Source organism: Juglans microcarpa x Juglans regia, chromosome 6D (assembly GCF_004785595.1).
Source record: "Juglans microcarpa x Juglans regia isolate MS1-56 chromosome 6D, Jm3101_v1.0, whole genome shotgun sequence".
In the NCBI taxonomy this organism is placed as follows: domain Eukaryota; kingdom Viridiplantae; phylum Streptophyta; class Magnoliopsida; order Fagales; family Juglandaceae; genus Juglans; species Juglans microcarpa x Juglans regia.
The window spans coordinates 1186034-1198839 of record NC_054604.1 but is presented as its reverse complement, the minus strand read 5'-3'; the positions used below and the strand labels follow the sequence as shown (position 1 = coordinate 1198839).

Sequence of the window (12806 nt, the reverse complement as noted above, 5' to 3'; positions counted from 1 at the left end):
TATATATATATATATCACTTGGCAACATCATTCTATCCAGTAAGAAACAAGTGAGGAATTATGTATACCTTCGGTTCTCATATTCCCATTTAGGAAAGGTAAACTGTGTTGTGTTTCTGATCCAAACACTGAACACAGCTCCGTCGAACTAAGGCTGGAAATATATTTCTCTCAAGTTTGTAAGGTAGGAACTGCACTGCAAGTGATTAGACGCTTTTTGACCATCTCATTTTGCAATTCAATGGCTTCATCCACTTTTCCCAGCTCATAATACATCCTCAATAGACATAAACACAGAATCTCATCAGGATGGAGACCCCTCTGAATCATCTCATCAAACACCTCTTTTGCTCGTTGCACCTTGCCACACCAAGAAAAGCCCAAATCAAGGAAGTTTATGCCGGCAGATCAAACTCCATACCCAAATCAATCATTATGTCTTGCAAATTCAAAGCTTCCTGAAGATTACCATGCTTTAAGTTCCCATCAATTAAAGCTGTGTAAGAACTTCTATCGGGAATCACACCCTTGTCCAGCATTTCATCAAACAGCTTCTTGGCTGTTTCAATACTATTATTTTTACAAAGACCATCAATTAACGCTGTATAAACTGCAACATCAGGTTGCATACCAATGTCGTTCATGCTATTAAAATACTTGATTGCCTCTTCAACCAATCCCACTTTGCACAAACCATCAATTAGTGCACAATAAGTAACAACGCTGACCTCAATATTCAAGTCCTGTAACTCCTGCAGCAGATTGAGAGCCTCTGCAGTTTTTCCTGCCTTGAAATAAGCATCCATAAGGGTTGTGCATATAAAACCGTCAGGAATTACTCCAGCTTTCAGCATTGCCTGAAAGATTTCTTCTGCTGCCTTTATCCTCCCACCTTTACATAGACCATCCACTAGAGCTGTGTAGGTGACAATGTCCAAGTCAACTCCTGCCTGCATCATCTCATTAGCCAGCTCCAAAGCATCATTTAGATTGCCTAGTTTACAACTTGCATCAATCAGAGAATTGTAAGTAAATTCATCGGGCAGAAGACCAACACGTCTCATGTAAACAAAAAATTTAATTGCCTCTTCCATCATCCCTTCCTTACAAAATGCATGAATTAATGTGCTATAAGTTACAACATCCAGTACCACCCCCTTGATCTTCATCTCATGGAGAAACTCAAAAGCTTGAGGCATTCTTTCAAATTTACAGAAAGAATTAATTAAAGCATTATATGTTATTACATCAGGTTTGAAACCTGCATCCTTCATTTCTTCAAATATACTAACCGATTCATCCAAGAATCCAAACCTTCCATATCCATCAATAAGAGAATTATATGTGACAACATCGGGCATAAGGCCAGTTTGTTTCATTTTTTCGAACAATCTTCTAGCGGTTCCCAAATCTCCTCCTTTGCACATACTGTATATCATTATATTATAAGTGAAAACCGAAGGACTAATTCCAGCCCCAACCATATCTAAAAAAAACTTCCTCGACAATTCCCTCTTGCCTGCCTTTTCATATCCATCAATAAGAGAATTATATGTGAAAACATCGGGCATAAGGCCAGTTTGTTTCATTTCTTCGAACAAGCTTCTAGCGGCTTCCAACTCTCCTCCTTTGCACATATTGGATATCATTATATTATATGTGAAAACTGGAGGACTAATTCCAGTCCCAACCATATCTTTAAAAAACTTCCTCGACAATTCCCTCTTGCCTGCCTTTTCATATCCATCAATAAGAGAATTGTATGTGACAACATTGGGCATAAGGCCAGTTTGTTTCATTTTTTCGAACAAGATTCTAGCGGCTTCCAAATCTCCTCCTTTGCACAAATTGTCTATCATTGTATTATATGTGAAAACCAAAGGACTAATTCCAGTCCCAACCATATCTTTAAAAAACTTCCTCGACAATTCCCTCTTGCCTGCCTTTTCATATCCATCATAAAGAGAATTATATGTGACAACATCGGGCATACGGCTAGTTTGTTTCATTTTTTTCGAACAAGCTTCTAGCGACTTCCATATCTCCTCCTTTGCACATATTGGATATCATTATATTATATGTGAAAACCGAAGGACTTATTCCAGCTCCAACCATATCTTTAAAAAACTTCCTCGACAATTCCCTCTTCCCTGCCTTTTCATATCCATCAATAAGAGAATTATATGTGAAAACATCGGGCATAAGGCCAGTTTGTTTCATTTTTTCGAACAAGCTTCTAGCGGCTTCCAAATCTCCTCCTTTGCACATATTGGATATCATCATATTATATATGAAAACCGGAGGACTAATTCCAGCCCCAACCATATCTTTAAAAAACTTCCTCGACAATTCCCTCTTGCCTGCCTTTTCAGATCCATCAATAAGAGAAGTATATGTGAAAACATCGGGCATAAGGCCAGTTTGTTTCATTTTCTCGAACAAGCTTCTGGCGGCTTCCAAGTCTCCTCCTTTGCACATATTGTCTATCATTATATTATATGTGAAAACCGAAGGACTAATTCCAGCCCCAACCATATCTTTAAAAAACTTCCTCGACAATTCCCTCTTCCCTGACTTTGAAAGCCTATGCAAAAGTTCATTACAAGACCGAGGTTTTGGCAAAACCCTGTACTTCTCCATCCTCAAAAAACACTCGATCGCTTCCTCTAGCATTCCTAGCCCAGTCAAAACACTAAACAAAGCATCAAACACACCAAACCCTCGAACCCAAACAACACCCCTTGTCGACCACAATACGTCAAACACATGGCAACCTGGCAAAACCCACGTCAACAAAACTAACTCTCTAATAATACTATTGGCGTCCAAGAACATTCTCGCGTAAAACAATATATGGATCAAGATACAATATGACTCCGTGGTGTGGCAAAACCCGATTCGGGTTCCCGCCCATTTGAAGAACCGCAAAGCTAACCTTGGATCCCCTTTCAATTCCACCAAAGCCCTAGACATCCATATGGGCGCGAGCGCCGAGTCAAACAAACAGATAATCCTATTGTCATCCCATTGCTCTTGTTGAACAATTTGAAAAATATTACCAATTGGTTCTTTACTAATATCATCCAAAATACGGTTGGGGCCTGATTTGTGGTGAAAAGGGTATCTGATTATGAAAAGAAAGCTGGTCGACCAAATCAAAGGGCAATCAAGGAAAGAAGCATGCGATGAAGAAACATTGATAGTATTGAAAAATGGGTTAATGGGGTTCAGGATGTTCGGAGAAAGAGGGCTTACACGGTGAGAGGCTCTACGACCAACGTGGAAGGGAAGGCAAAGTCGCATTGTTGTTAATGGGTTCAGGACGTTTAGTGTCATGGATCCGGCGGCTGGAAGTCAAACGGAGCAGAAAAACCTAACATGGAGAAGTGAAGAAGCTCGGGTCCTCTAGAAGTCGAAGTGTGAAGTGGAAGGTTGGAAGTGTTTAAGTGAGACGACGTAGAAAGAGGAGGGAAATGGTGCGTTTCGGGTCCAGAAGACGGAAGCCGTGTGCGTGCGTTTGTTATGTTTAGGGGTGCGTGCGTTTTATGTGTTGGGTTGAGCGATTAATAAGTGTAAAACGCACCGTTTGAGTTTAAAGACTTCAAACGGTGCGTTGGGTTGAAATACCGAAATGGGAATCTGTTGCGTTTCAAGTCTGAGTTAATTTCAATTCGTCTGTCAGTTTATTTGCAAGTCTATCAAGGTTAGTTTAACAAATAGTAAGAGTTAGTTACATGTCAGAAATGAGGGAATAAAGGAGAATGAGAGAGAGAGAGAGAGGAGAGGATCATCTTTGGAGAATATTGTAATAGTGAATTCTATAAAGAGGTTGCAAGTAAAAGATAGAAGCAATCAAAATATGATCATATAAATCTAAGAACGGCTATTGTAAAATAAATACCAATGGATGAATTTTTTCATTGTCGGGTCCTATTTACGATCTTAGGTTTTTTAATGGAAGTTCCATTCTCACAACCTCAGCTCATCATAAAATCTTTAAGATAGTTTAAGTTGTTGGTATCAACAAAAAAGCTAGATGGCAATACCTGTAGAAGAAATTTCCAGTAAGAATTTACAGTCTTTATCTATACTTTGCTTGATTTGCTGATAATCATTCTCGAGTTCATCTGTGTATGACCCTGCAACTACCGCTGATGTCTCATGCGGGATAATTTTCTGTATCAATATAGCAATTGCGTCTTGCCAGCCCATCTAGCATCTAACAATAAGCTTGCAATTTGAATGCCCTTCATTTTTTTTTTATAAGTAAAAGTAAAACATTATTATAGAAAATGGCATGGCCCAAAAAACACACAGGGAGTATACACAGAATACGCCCAAGTACCACTAAGCATGAGTGAGGAATCCAAGCAAATTATGAAAACTGTCCTGTTTTGACAAAGAAAGACAGTATACATTCCTAGGGATCACCATTTTTCTATTATATAAACATGCATAAAGGTTCGGTTATCAATCAACCCTTTCAGTTCAGAAGTCTGACACACCAACACACACACTTGACCTCTTCCTCGATCTCATACAACACATCAATGAAGACAATATCATGCACACAAACACATAATTTAGTAAGCAACCCTTTTTAGCAGAAATCTCTGTTTCCCTTTGGACCTCATATAATGCTTACTCATTGATCAATCTGTTTTAAACCCACCTTAGTCACTTTCCAACTACAAATAATTAATCACTCTCGGAACAGCTAAGAACACCATACCTTGGTATCTTCAACCATCATGTCATATAATTTATAACTAATTTGCTTGTTGTGCCTCTTACAAGCAACTTTCCCAACTTCTCAGAAAATCAATACTTACAATAAACTCTATTATTTTCGTCTCCCTACTCTTCCCCTCCACATGCGTACACTCACGCAAATCAGACATATAACTCCACTATCCTCCTTTCATTCTCACAAAGAGTTAAAAGATATAAAATGAATAATTGTAAGAAGTAATATCATCTCTACTGTTTTCCATGGAGGGGATATTGGTTTTTCACGATTAACGTGTCCGCAACTTGATGAATATGAAGATTTTTGTTGATGCATGTTATAACTTGTTAAAATTTTGGGTTTGTGAACCTAAGATTGCTGGTATTCCATAATATAAATACTATCACTAGCTATTTATGGACACTATCCCTTTTTTTTTTGTATGGACACTATCCCCTTTTTTTTTATGGACACTATCCTTGCCTAATGTTCGTAAATAACTTTGTATATGCTACTAATCTCTGTACTTTTTAACTTCTGTTCAGAGCACTTTCAACTGGTATAATTTTGTTGTCCTCTGATCACAATCTTTATGGTCTTACATTTTTATGTAGACGCTGATACAAGGCTCGCCCGAAGAATAAAGCGTGACACTGTTGAGAGCAGCAGAGATGTGCACTGTGGTCTTGAACAGGCAAGAATCACTTTGCTTTTCCTAAACTCATTGATATAACATAATTGAAACCGAGGCCATGTATAGACGCATGTCCATGTCAACGACATGATGAGAAGTGCATTTGGGCAAACCAAGAGCTCATGTATGATGCATACCCTGCAAGCAGAAAGAGGATCATATGCCTTTAAGAAGGATTGGAGCCTGATGCACCTTCTCGTGCTTATTTTAAAGTTTTATCTTCTACAGGTCCCTCTGCAAAAATACAAATGAGAAAAGATCCTAGTTATAGATTATTACAGTGCACTAACACTAACATCGCCATACAATGTGATACTCCGTATTTACGTATATTTTGACTAAGTAAATTATTACATTTATTAAGATTATGAGCTTTCTTGTTTTAAATTTTAGATGATTTACGTTATATTATTTTAAGATTTTTAATTGTTAATTTAATGTGTTTTCTTATTATTAATAAGTGTTCATTATTTAAATTATTCTTTAATTTAAATTAGTTGTTTGTGGATTTTAAAATTACTGTGTTGTTAGATTTAATTATTTTATTTTCATTTTATCACTATGTTTAAATTATTTTGTTTAACTTGTTGTTTTGAAATCTTTTTCATTAGATCATTTTTGTGACCCAAGATGTGAGGATTGGACCTCATTTCTTTCCCTCTATTTTTCTTTTTTCTCTTTTCTTTTTCTCTTTCCTCTTTTTCTTCTTTCTTTTTCCTCTTTTTCTTTTTCTCCCCTGCTTCCTCCTGCGCACGCAGCACTCCTCCCCCGTTCGTCTTCTTCTTCTCCACCTAGCCCACCCCTACGCGCCGCCTTGACCGACACCGCACCTCTCTTTCCCTTCCCCACCAGCTGACGACCACCCCCTTAATCCTAGCCCCTTTCGCGCGGCCGTGAGTCCTCACGCACGACATCAAGCCGCGGCCACCTCCTGTGTTCTCACGCCGCCGTCACGCCACCTCCGGCCACCATTTCTTCACCACTTCATCCTCGACCTAATGGCAACCTAGTGCACCCATCCTCAGCCCCGATCCACTACCGGTGAAGCACATTCATCAACATTTCTGATTTGAGCATTTTAGCCTTCAACCACCCTCTACGCCACCACCCACGGCCAACCACCACCATCATTGGCTTTACCGACATCCCTAAGCCTACTCTATCAATCTCGGGTCTTGGTTTGTCCCCATTCAAAACTGATTTTTTGAGACCCACAGCCACAGTGCATTTTGCACTATTCTGTAGCTATGTTGCCACTTTTTCCAGCTCTGTGATCCTTCAAAAATTATTATATAGCGCTGTAAGTATTTTCTCAAAAAACTTTTGTGATTTAAATATATTTTTGCACTAACTCATTTCACTGTGATCTAGTTGGTTATGCCGGACTGAGTCCGAGGAGTAGGGGTTGGATGGATTGGAGAATGGAGTTATTTATGTGATTGGATTGTGTTGACATTGTTGGTTGTTGGTTATTGGTGTCATGTCTTGTTCATTGCATTTGCACGTATGTTCATGTTTGTAAATGAAAACTGGATTTTCGTGTAATTGCATTCATGTTCATGTTTATTTTATGAAAACTGGATTTTCATGTGAGAAATGATTTTTGGGTGTGTGTGTATCACGACCCCAAGCCGAGATGAGGCATTATCTCGGTGGATCTCCTCTGGTCACTCGGGAGCGGAATATAATGAGTAACGTCCCCTGGGTTGTCGTTGGGCAATAACGGGATCGGACAGGATGGTAACGCTCTCGTGCCAACTCCGTGGCCCCTTTGCTGGTAGGGGCTAGAGAATGCTTAGCCACGAATGCTCTGGGCCCGGAACTGAGCATCGCTTGTTACGAAGTCACACGCACGGTCGTTACCCATGGTGTGGCGAAGAGAGTCAGGATGTGCGGATGGTCCCAAGGGGAGATCATGGTGCATACGGTAAAATGGATTAATGGGCTATTTTCTGAGAAAATGACGTGTGTTGAATAAAATGATTTTATGTGAATCATTTTCTAGGAAAATGATGAATTATTGATTTGAGTCATTTTCTGGAAAAATGATGGAAAATGTGTTTATGGATATGTTTTGGGCCAAACAGGATTTTGGCTTGTGTCGAAAATATTCATTTCCGGGGAAAATGATGTTTTGAGAATAATGTTTATTTCATCATATGCATGCATGTTGGTTGCAATAATGCATTTTTATTCTCGAGGGTTGTTTGGATTATACTTACCTGCGGTACCGTTTTATGGTAATGCAGATTTCAATGCAGATGAAGCTGAGGGTGAGCCTGAGGATTCGGCTCCACCCGTGGAGTAATTTGGGAACACTCGTATATGTATTTGGCTTTGTATTATATTTTTATCTAGGGATAATTGTATAACTCTTTTTAAACATTTTACTTGTGTAAATTTGTATTAAAAATTCTAGTACTTAGTTGACTTACTTAAATTATCCGCTGCGTTGTTTATTGTACTATTGCATGTACACACACTTGGCACTATCGTTAGGATGTGTGACCTATGTTGTCATCATCCCGACGACATGATTCTCGCGTTTCTGTACGTGGAAGTCGAGGCGTCACATACAGCATACAAACATCCATGCAATAGTAACAGCTTAAGTTACTTTAAAACAAGGGGAAAGGGATCAGACTGCAAATTGTTATGTTTTTGTTTTATCTTAGTTTAAACACCAACACGTATTCATGATTATTGGTGTTGGATATTGTGTCCAGTAAATGTTTTCTTGCCTGTGTCATTTTGTTTCTGGTCTCTGTTTTTTTGCATTTTCAGCATTCCATAATTGTTGGGTATCTAGTCTTCTGTGCTCGAGTTTTGATTGTGAAAGAGTTTCAATCATTCACACTATAAAATATGGTCTCCGACTATTTCATCAACTTGCAGTATTCAAAGTTTGTCAAGCCGGCTTTTGATAATTTTATTCTTCCATCAAAGAAGTATGCGGATGTAATCATACCCCGGGGTGGCGAGAATCATGTTGCAATCGATTTAATTGTGCAGCATATCCGCACAAATCTTGGTCAGCATAACCTCTGCAAGATATATCCCAATCTGAATGTAATTCTTTCTACATTCCAGGTATTCATCATCTTTTCTTCTTCTTTCTATCCAATAATAGGGTATTCCATTGTTTTGTGAGTTAGACTGGACATTACTCTGATAGCATAATGATGAGTGAGTAACGAGTATTAATCCTAGCAATTATGATTTTCATTGGGTGCATAGAGCTGTGAAATGTTATGGGAGAAGAGTACAACAAATATTACATGGGATAGAGAATCCAGCTACATAGTGTGCACCTGAGTTTCCTAATCTTCTCAAATTGAGCTTCATTTTATATTTCTCCAGTACTTTATGTAATTTTGGGATCTATTTTACAGATAAGAGGCATGCACACACTGATTCGTGACAGGGAAATAGCAAAACATGACTTTGTTTTTTACTCGGACCGTCTAATTCGTCTGGTATGCAGTGCCTAATTTGTTTACACCAAGGTCCATTAGTTTAGTGTCTAAGCAATTCTAAGAACCCTTAATTTTTCAGGTGGTGGAACACGGTCTTGGTTACTTGCCTTTCACAGAGAAGCAAGTAATCACTCCTACAGGTGTGTTTAGGGGGGAGGGAAGAAAAATGAAAATGGTGGAAGAAAAATGAAAATGGTACAACTCAAATCTGTTTATTATGGCAAACAAAAAAAATTGCATTTCATTGAAGTGCACACTCGAGATGAAATGCAACAAGTATTATCTATACTTGGTGCTACTATGTTAAACTCTTGTTTTTTCGAACAAGCTTCTAGCGGCTTCCAAATCTCCTCCTTTGCATATATTGGATATCATTATATTATATGTGAAAATCGAAGGACTAATTCCAGCCCCAACCATATCTTGAAAAAACTTCCTCGACAATTTCCTTTTGCTTGCCTTTTCAGATCCATCAATAAGAGAAGTATATGTGAAAACATCGGGCATAAGGCCAGTTTGTTTCATTTTCTCGAACAAGCTTCTGGCGGCTTCCAAATCTCCTCCTTTGCACATATTGTCTATCATTATATTATATGTGAAAACCGAAGGACTAATTCCAGCCCCAACCATATCTTTAAAAAACTTCCTCGACAATTCCCTCTTCCCTGACTTTGAAAGCCTATGCAAAAGTTCATTACAAGACCAATGTTTTGGCAAAATCCTGTACTTCTCCATCCTCAAAAAACACTCGATCGCTTCCTCCAGCATTCCTAGCCCAGTCAAAACACTAAACAAAGCATCAAACACGCCAAACCCTCGAACCCAAACAACACCCCTTGTCGACCACAATAAGTCAAACACATGGCAACCTGGCAAAACCCACGTCGACAAAACTAACTCTCTAATAATACTATTGGCATCCAAGAACATTCTCGCGTAAAACAATATATGGATCAAGATACAATATGACTCCGTGGTGTGGCAAAACCTGATTCGGGTTCCTGCCCATTTGAAGAACCGCAAAGCTAACCTTGGATCCCCTTTCAATTCCACCAAAGCCCTAGACATCCATATGGGCGCCAGCGCCGAGTCAAACAAACAGATAATCCTATTGTCATCCCACTGCTCTTGTTGAATAATTTGAAAAATACTACAAATTGATTCTTCACTAATATCATCAAAAATACGGTTGGGGCTTGATTTGCTGACAAAAGGGTATCTGATTATGGAAGGAAAGCTGGTCCACCAAATCAAAGGCAATCAAGGAAAGAAGCATGCGAGGACGAAACATTGATAGTATTGAAAAATGGGTTAACGGGGTTCAGGGTGTTCGGAGAGAGAGAGGGCTTACACGGTGAGAGGCTCTACGACCAACGTGGAAGAGACCGCGCAGGTAAAGTCGCATTGTTATTAATGGGTTCAAGACATTTAGTGTCATGGATCCGGCGGCTGGAACCCAAACGCAGAAACAATTCTTCTAGGGGCAGTCGGCCCTTGCAAACGGCGCGCAGTTGGTCCTTAAAATAATATTTTTTAATTGCCACGTTAATTAAAAAAAAATGAAAAAGAAGAAATGCGAAAAAGATGAAATATGCTAGGCTTCTTCTTCAAGCTACTTTTTCTTCCGAAATGTTCTGTAATTGGCTCTACGAAAAAAGTGAAAAATACTTTCAGCTTGTTTTGATTGTTGAAAGAAAGTGAAAAAAATACTGGAAATCATCGTCGGAAGAATATTTTCCTCCAAAATATTCTACTGCGTTTAGTCTTCGGCATGGTTTTCCCTCTTGGAGTAGATGAATCACACTTGGGACTGAATCATGAAAGTTTTTTCTGTCTGAAAAATGTTGCACCGCCAAAGCATACTTGGATTTGTCGAGCAGCATTTATGAGTATCTCAGTTTTTTCTCTTGACTATAATGAGCATCTCTTATTCCAACGTTCAACGTTGCAACGATTTTTGCCCCGAAAATGCGAAAGACAAGTCTGCACAAGCCTTACCTTTCTTACCAGGCCTTGTTGTCCCTCCCCAGACAACCCCCCCCCCCCCCACAAAATCGCAATCCCACACCGTCCGATCCACATGCGTAATGCCCTCTGCTGTGCTTGCTTCACGTCCTTATCGATCGTATTCACCTGGAGTTTCTGCCTCATGATATAAGTTGGAGACGGTAAAGCCACCTTCCAATCGCACGAAGCATATATATCTGGCCTCCGCTTTGACTAGGAACCATAGCGGCATGAACCAACGATTCAGTCTCTTGAACCCGAACGCCCAGTCCTTCTGGCCTGAACAGAAGGTACTCTTCCCCACAATCATAGGCTTCTCCCACCCTCCACCACTTCCGCTCCTGCCATCTCCGTTTCAGTCGTGGCAACCGCTAGTTTCCAGATTCTACGACCTCTCAACTTATGGGTAGGTTCCAGTCGTGGCTTTGAGTGGAGGGATGTGGCTTCGAGGGGACAAAGAAAGAGTTCTCGTGAGGAGCAGAGTGGGAGGGAAGTCGGCTGGAAGAAAAATCGCAGACGGAAACAAGTTTGTTCTGAAAATGAGGATAAGGAAACAATTCAAATCAAAACGGTGCATTTCGATAATAATACCACATCAGCAGCTGCTTACTCGGCGCTTATCCCAGGCGACTAAACTAATTGTTTTCCTGTATTTAAGTAAGGAGCGCTCCGCCGCTGAGTAGCACCGCTCATTCTCACTGTGTTTTGTAATTTTTTTTTTGTTCATCATTTTTAATATATTTAAATATTTTTTAAAAATAAAAAAATATATTAATACATTTAAAATCACTTCTTTAATCATTAAATAAAAATTAAAAATTAAAAAAAAAATTCCCAAAGGTCACCTAGAGCGGTATCCTTAAGGCGGCAAAACAACTTTTTCCTTAAGTGAGAACTATAAACGACAACGTAAAAAGAGGAGGGAAATGGTGCGTTGCGGGTCCAGAAGACAGAAGCCGTGTGCGTGCGTTTTGTGTTGAGTCTGGGACACTGTGCGTGCGTTTTATTTTATGCTTAAGGGTGCGTGTGTTTTATGTAATAGGTTTGAGTGTTTAATAAGTGTAAAACACACCGTTTGAGTTTAAAGACCGCAAACGGTGAGTTGGGAATGAAGTACGAAAATGGGAACCTGTTGCGTTTTAAGTCTGAGTTTAATTTCAATTCATCTATCATTTTATTTGCAAGTCTATCAAGGTTAGTTTAACAAAAAAAAGAGTTAGTTACATGTTAAAAATGAGGGAATAAAGGAGAATCAGAGAGAGAGGAGAGGATCATCTTTGGAGAATATTGTAGTAGTGAATTCTGTAAGGAAGTTTGGGAGCCTTTGAAGTACTCCCGTGACAATACAATTTCTTCTAGTCATTTTATCAAACACATACAGTGCACTTTGCTTCATCTTCTTGCATCAACCTTCATCAGCATTCAGCATCGTTCCTCATTACATTCACAATCACAAGCAGTTCTCTAACATTTAGCTAGCTTGACCACTTAAGTGCATGGATTAGCAATTTGCCACAAAATTTGATTTGCCTAATAAACTCTGTTGTTATGTTTTGAGATATGCACACCCACTGAAATCTTTTACGTGGTTTAGTAATAATAACTGGTCTTACACGGAATATTATCAATTATTATTTATAATTTAATTGTATATTTAAAAAAAAAAAAAAAAAAACATCCGTCAAAAATTAGACATAAAAGTAAGAAGAAAAATACTTAAATAAAAAATTTAAAATGTTTCGAATTTTTAAAATTAGCAATTATCTAATATTCATTGAAGTGTTAAAAATTATATATACAATCTTAAAGTGTACAATTCCATATCCCTTTGAAAAAAAGTATAGGTCTCAAATTTACCAATTTTTTTCAAAAGAAAAAAAATATTTACAGTTATAGAGTG

At 38.7% G+C, this 12806-nt stretch overlaps 2 protein-coding genes across 2 annotated transcripts; one reads left to right on the top strand and one right to left on the bottom strand.

Moving 5' to 3' along the window:
- Window positions 1-23: 23 nt before the first annotated feature.
- On the bottom strand, window positions 24-11854 carry LOC121233984 (putative pentatricopeptide repeat-containing protein At2g02150). Its single transcript, XM_041129777.1, is given in 4 exon segments — window positions 24-380; window positions 383-1392; window positions 2441-3444; window positions 11792-11854. Coding segments are annotated over 3 exon segments (2115 nt in total). The 5' UTR covers window positions 3337-3444; window positions 11792-11854; the 3' UTR covers window positions 24-171.
- On the top strand, window positions 8289-11540 carry LOC121234531 (uridine kinase-like protein 3). Its single transcript, XM_041130495.1, has 4 exons — window positions 8289-8513; window positions 8816-8899; window positions 8979-9039; window positions 11317-11540. The coding sequence occupies exons 1-4, from the start codon at window positions 8289-8291 to the stop codon at window positions 11538-11540; spliced, it is 594 nt and encodes a 197-aa protein (XP_040986429.1).
- Window positions 11855-12806: the final 952 nt, after the last annotated feature.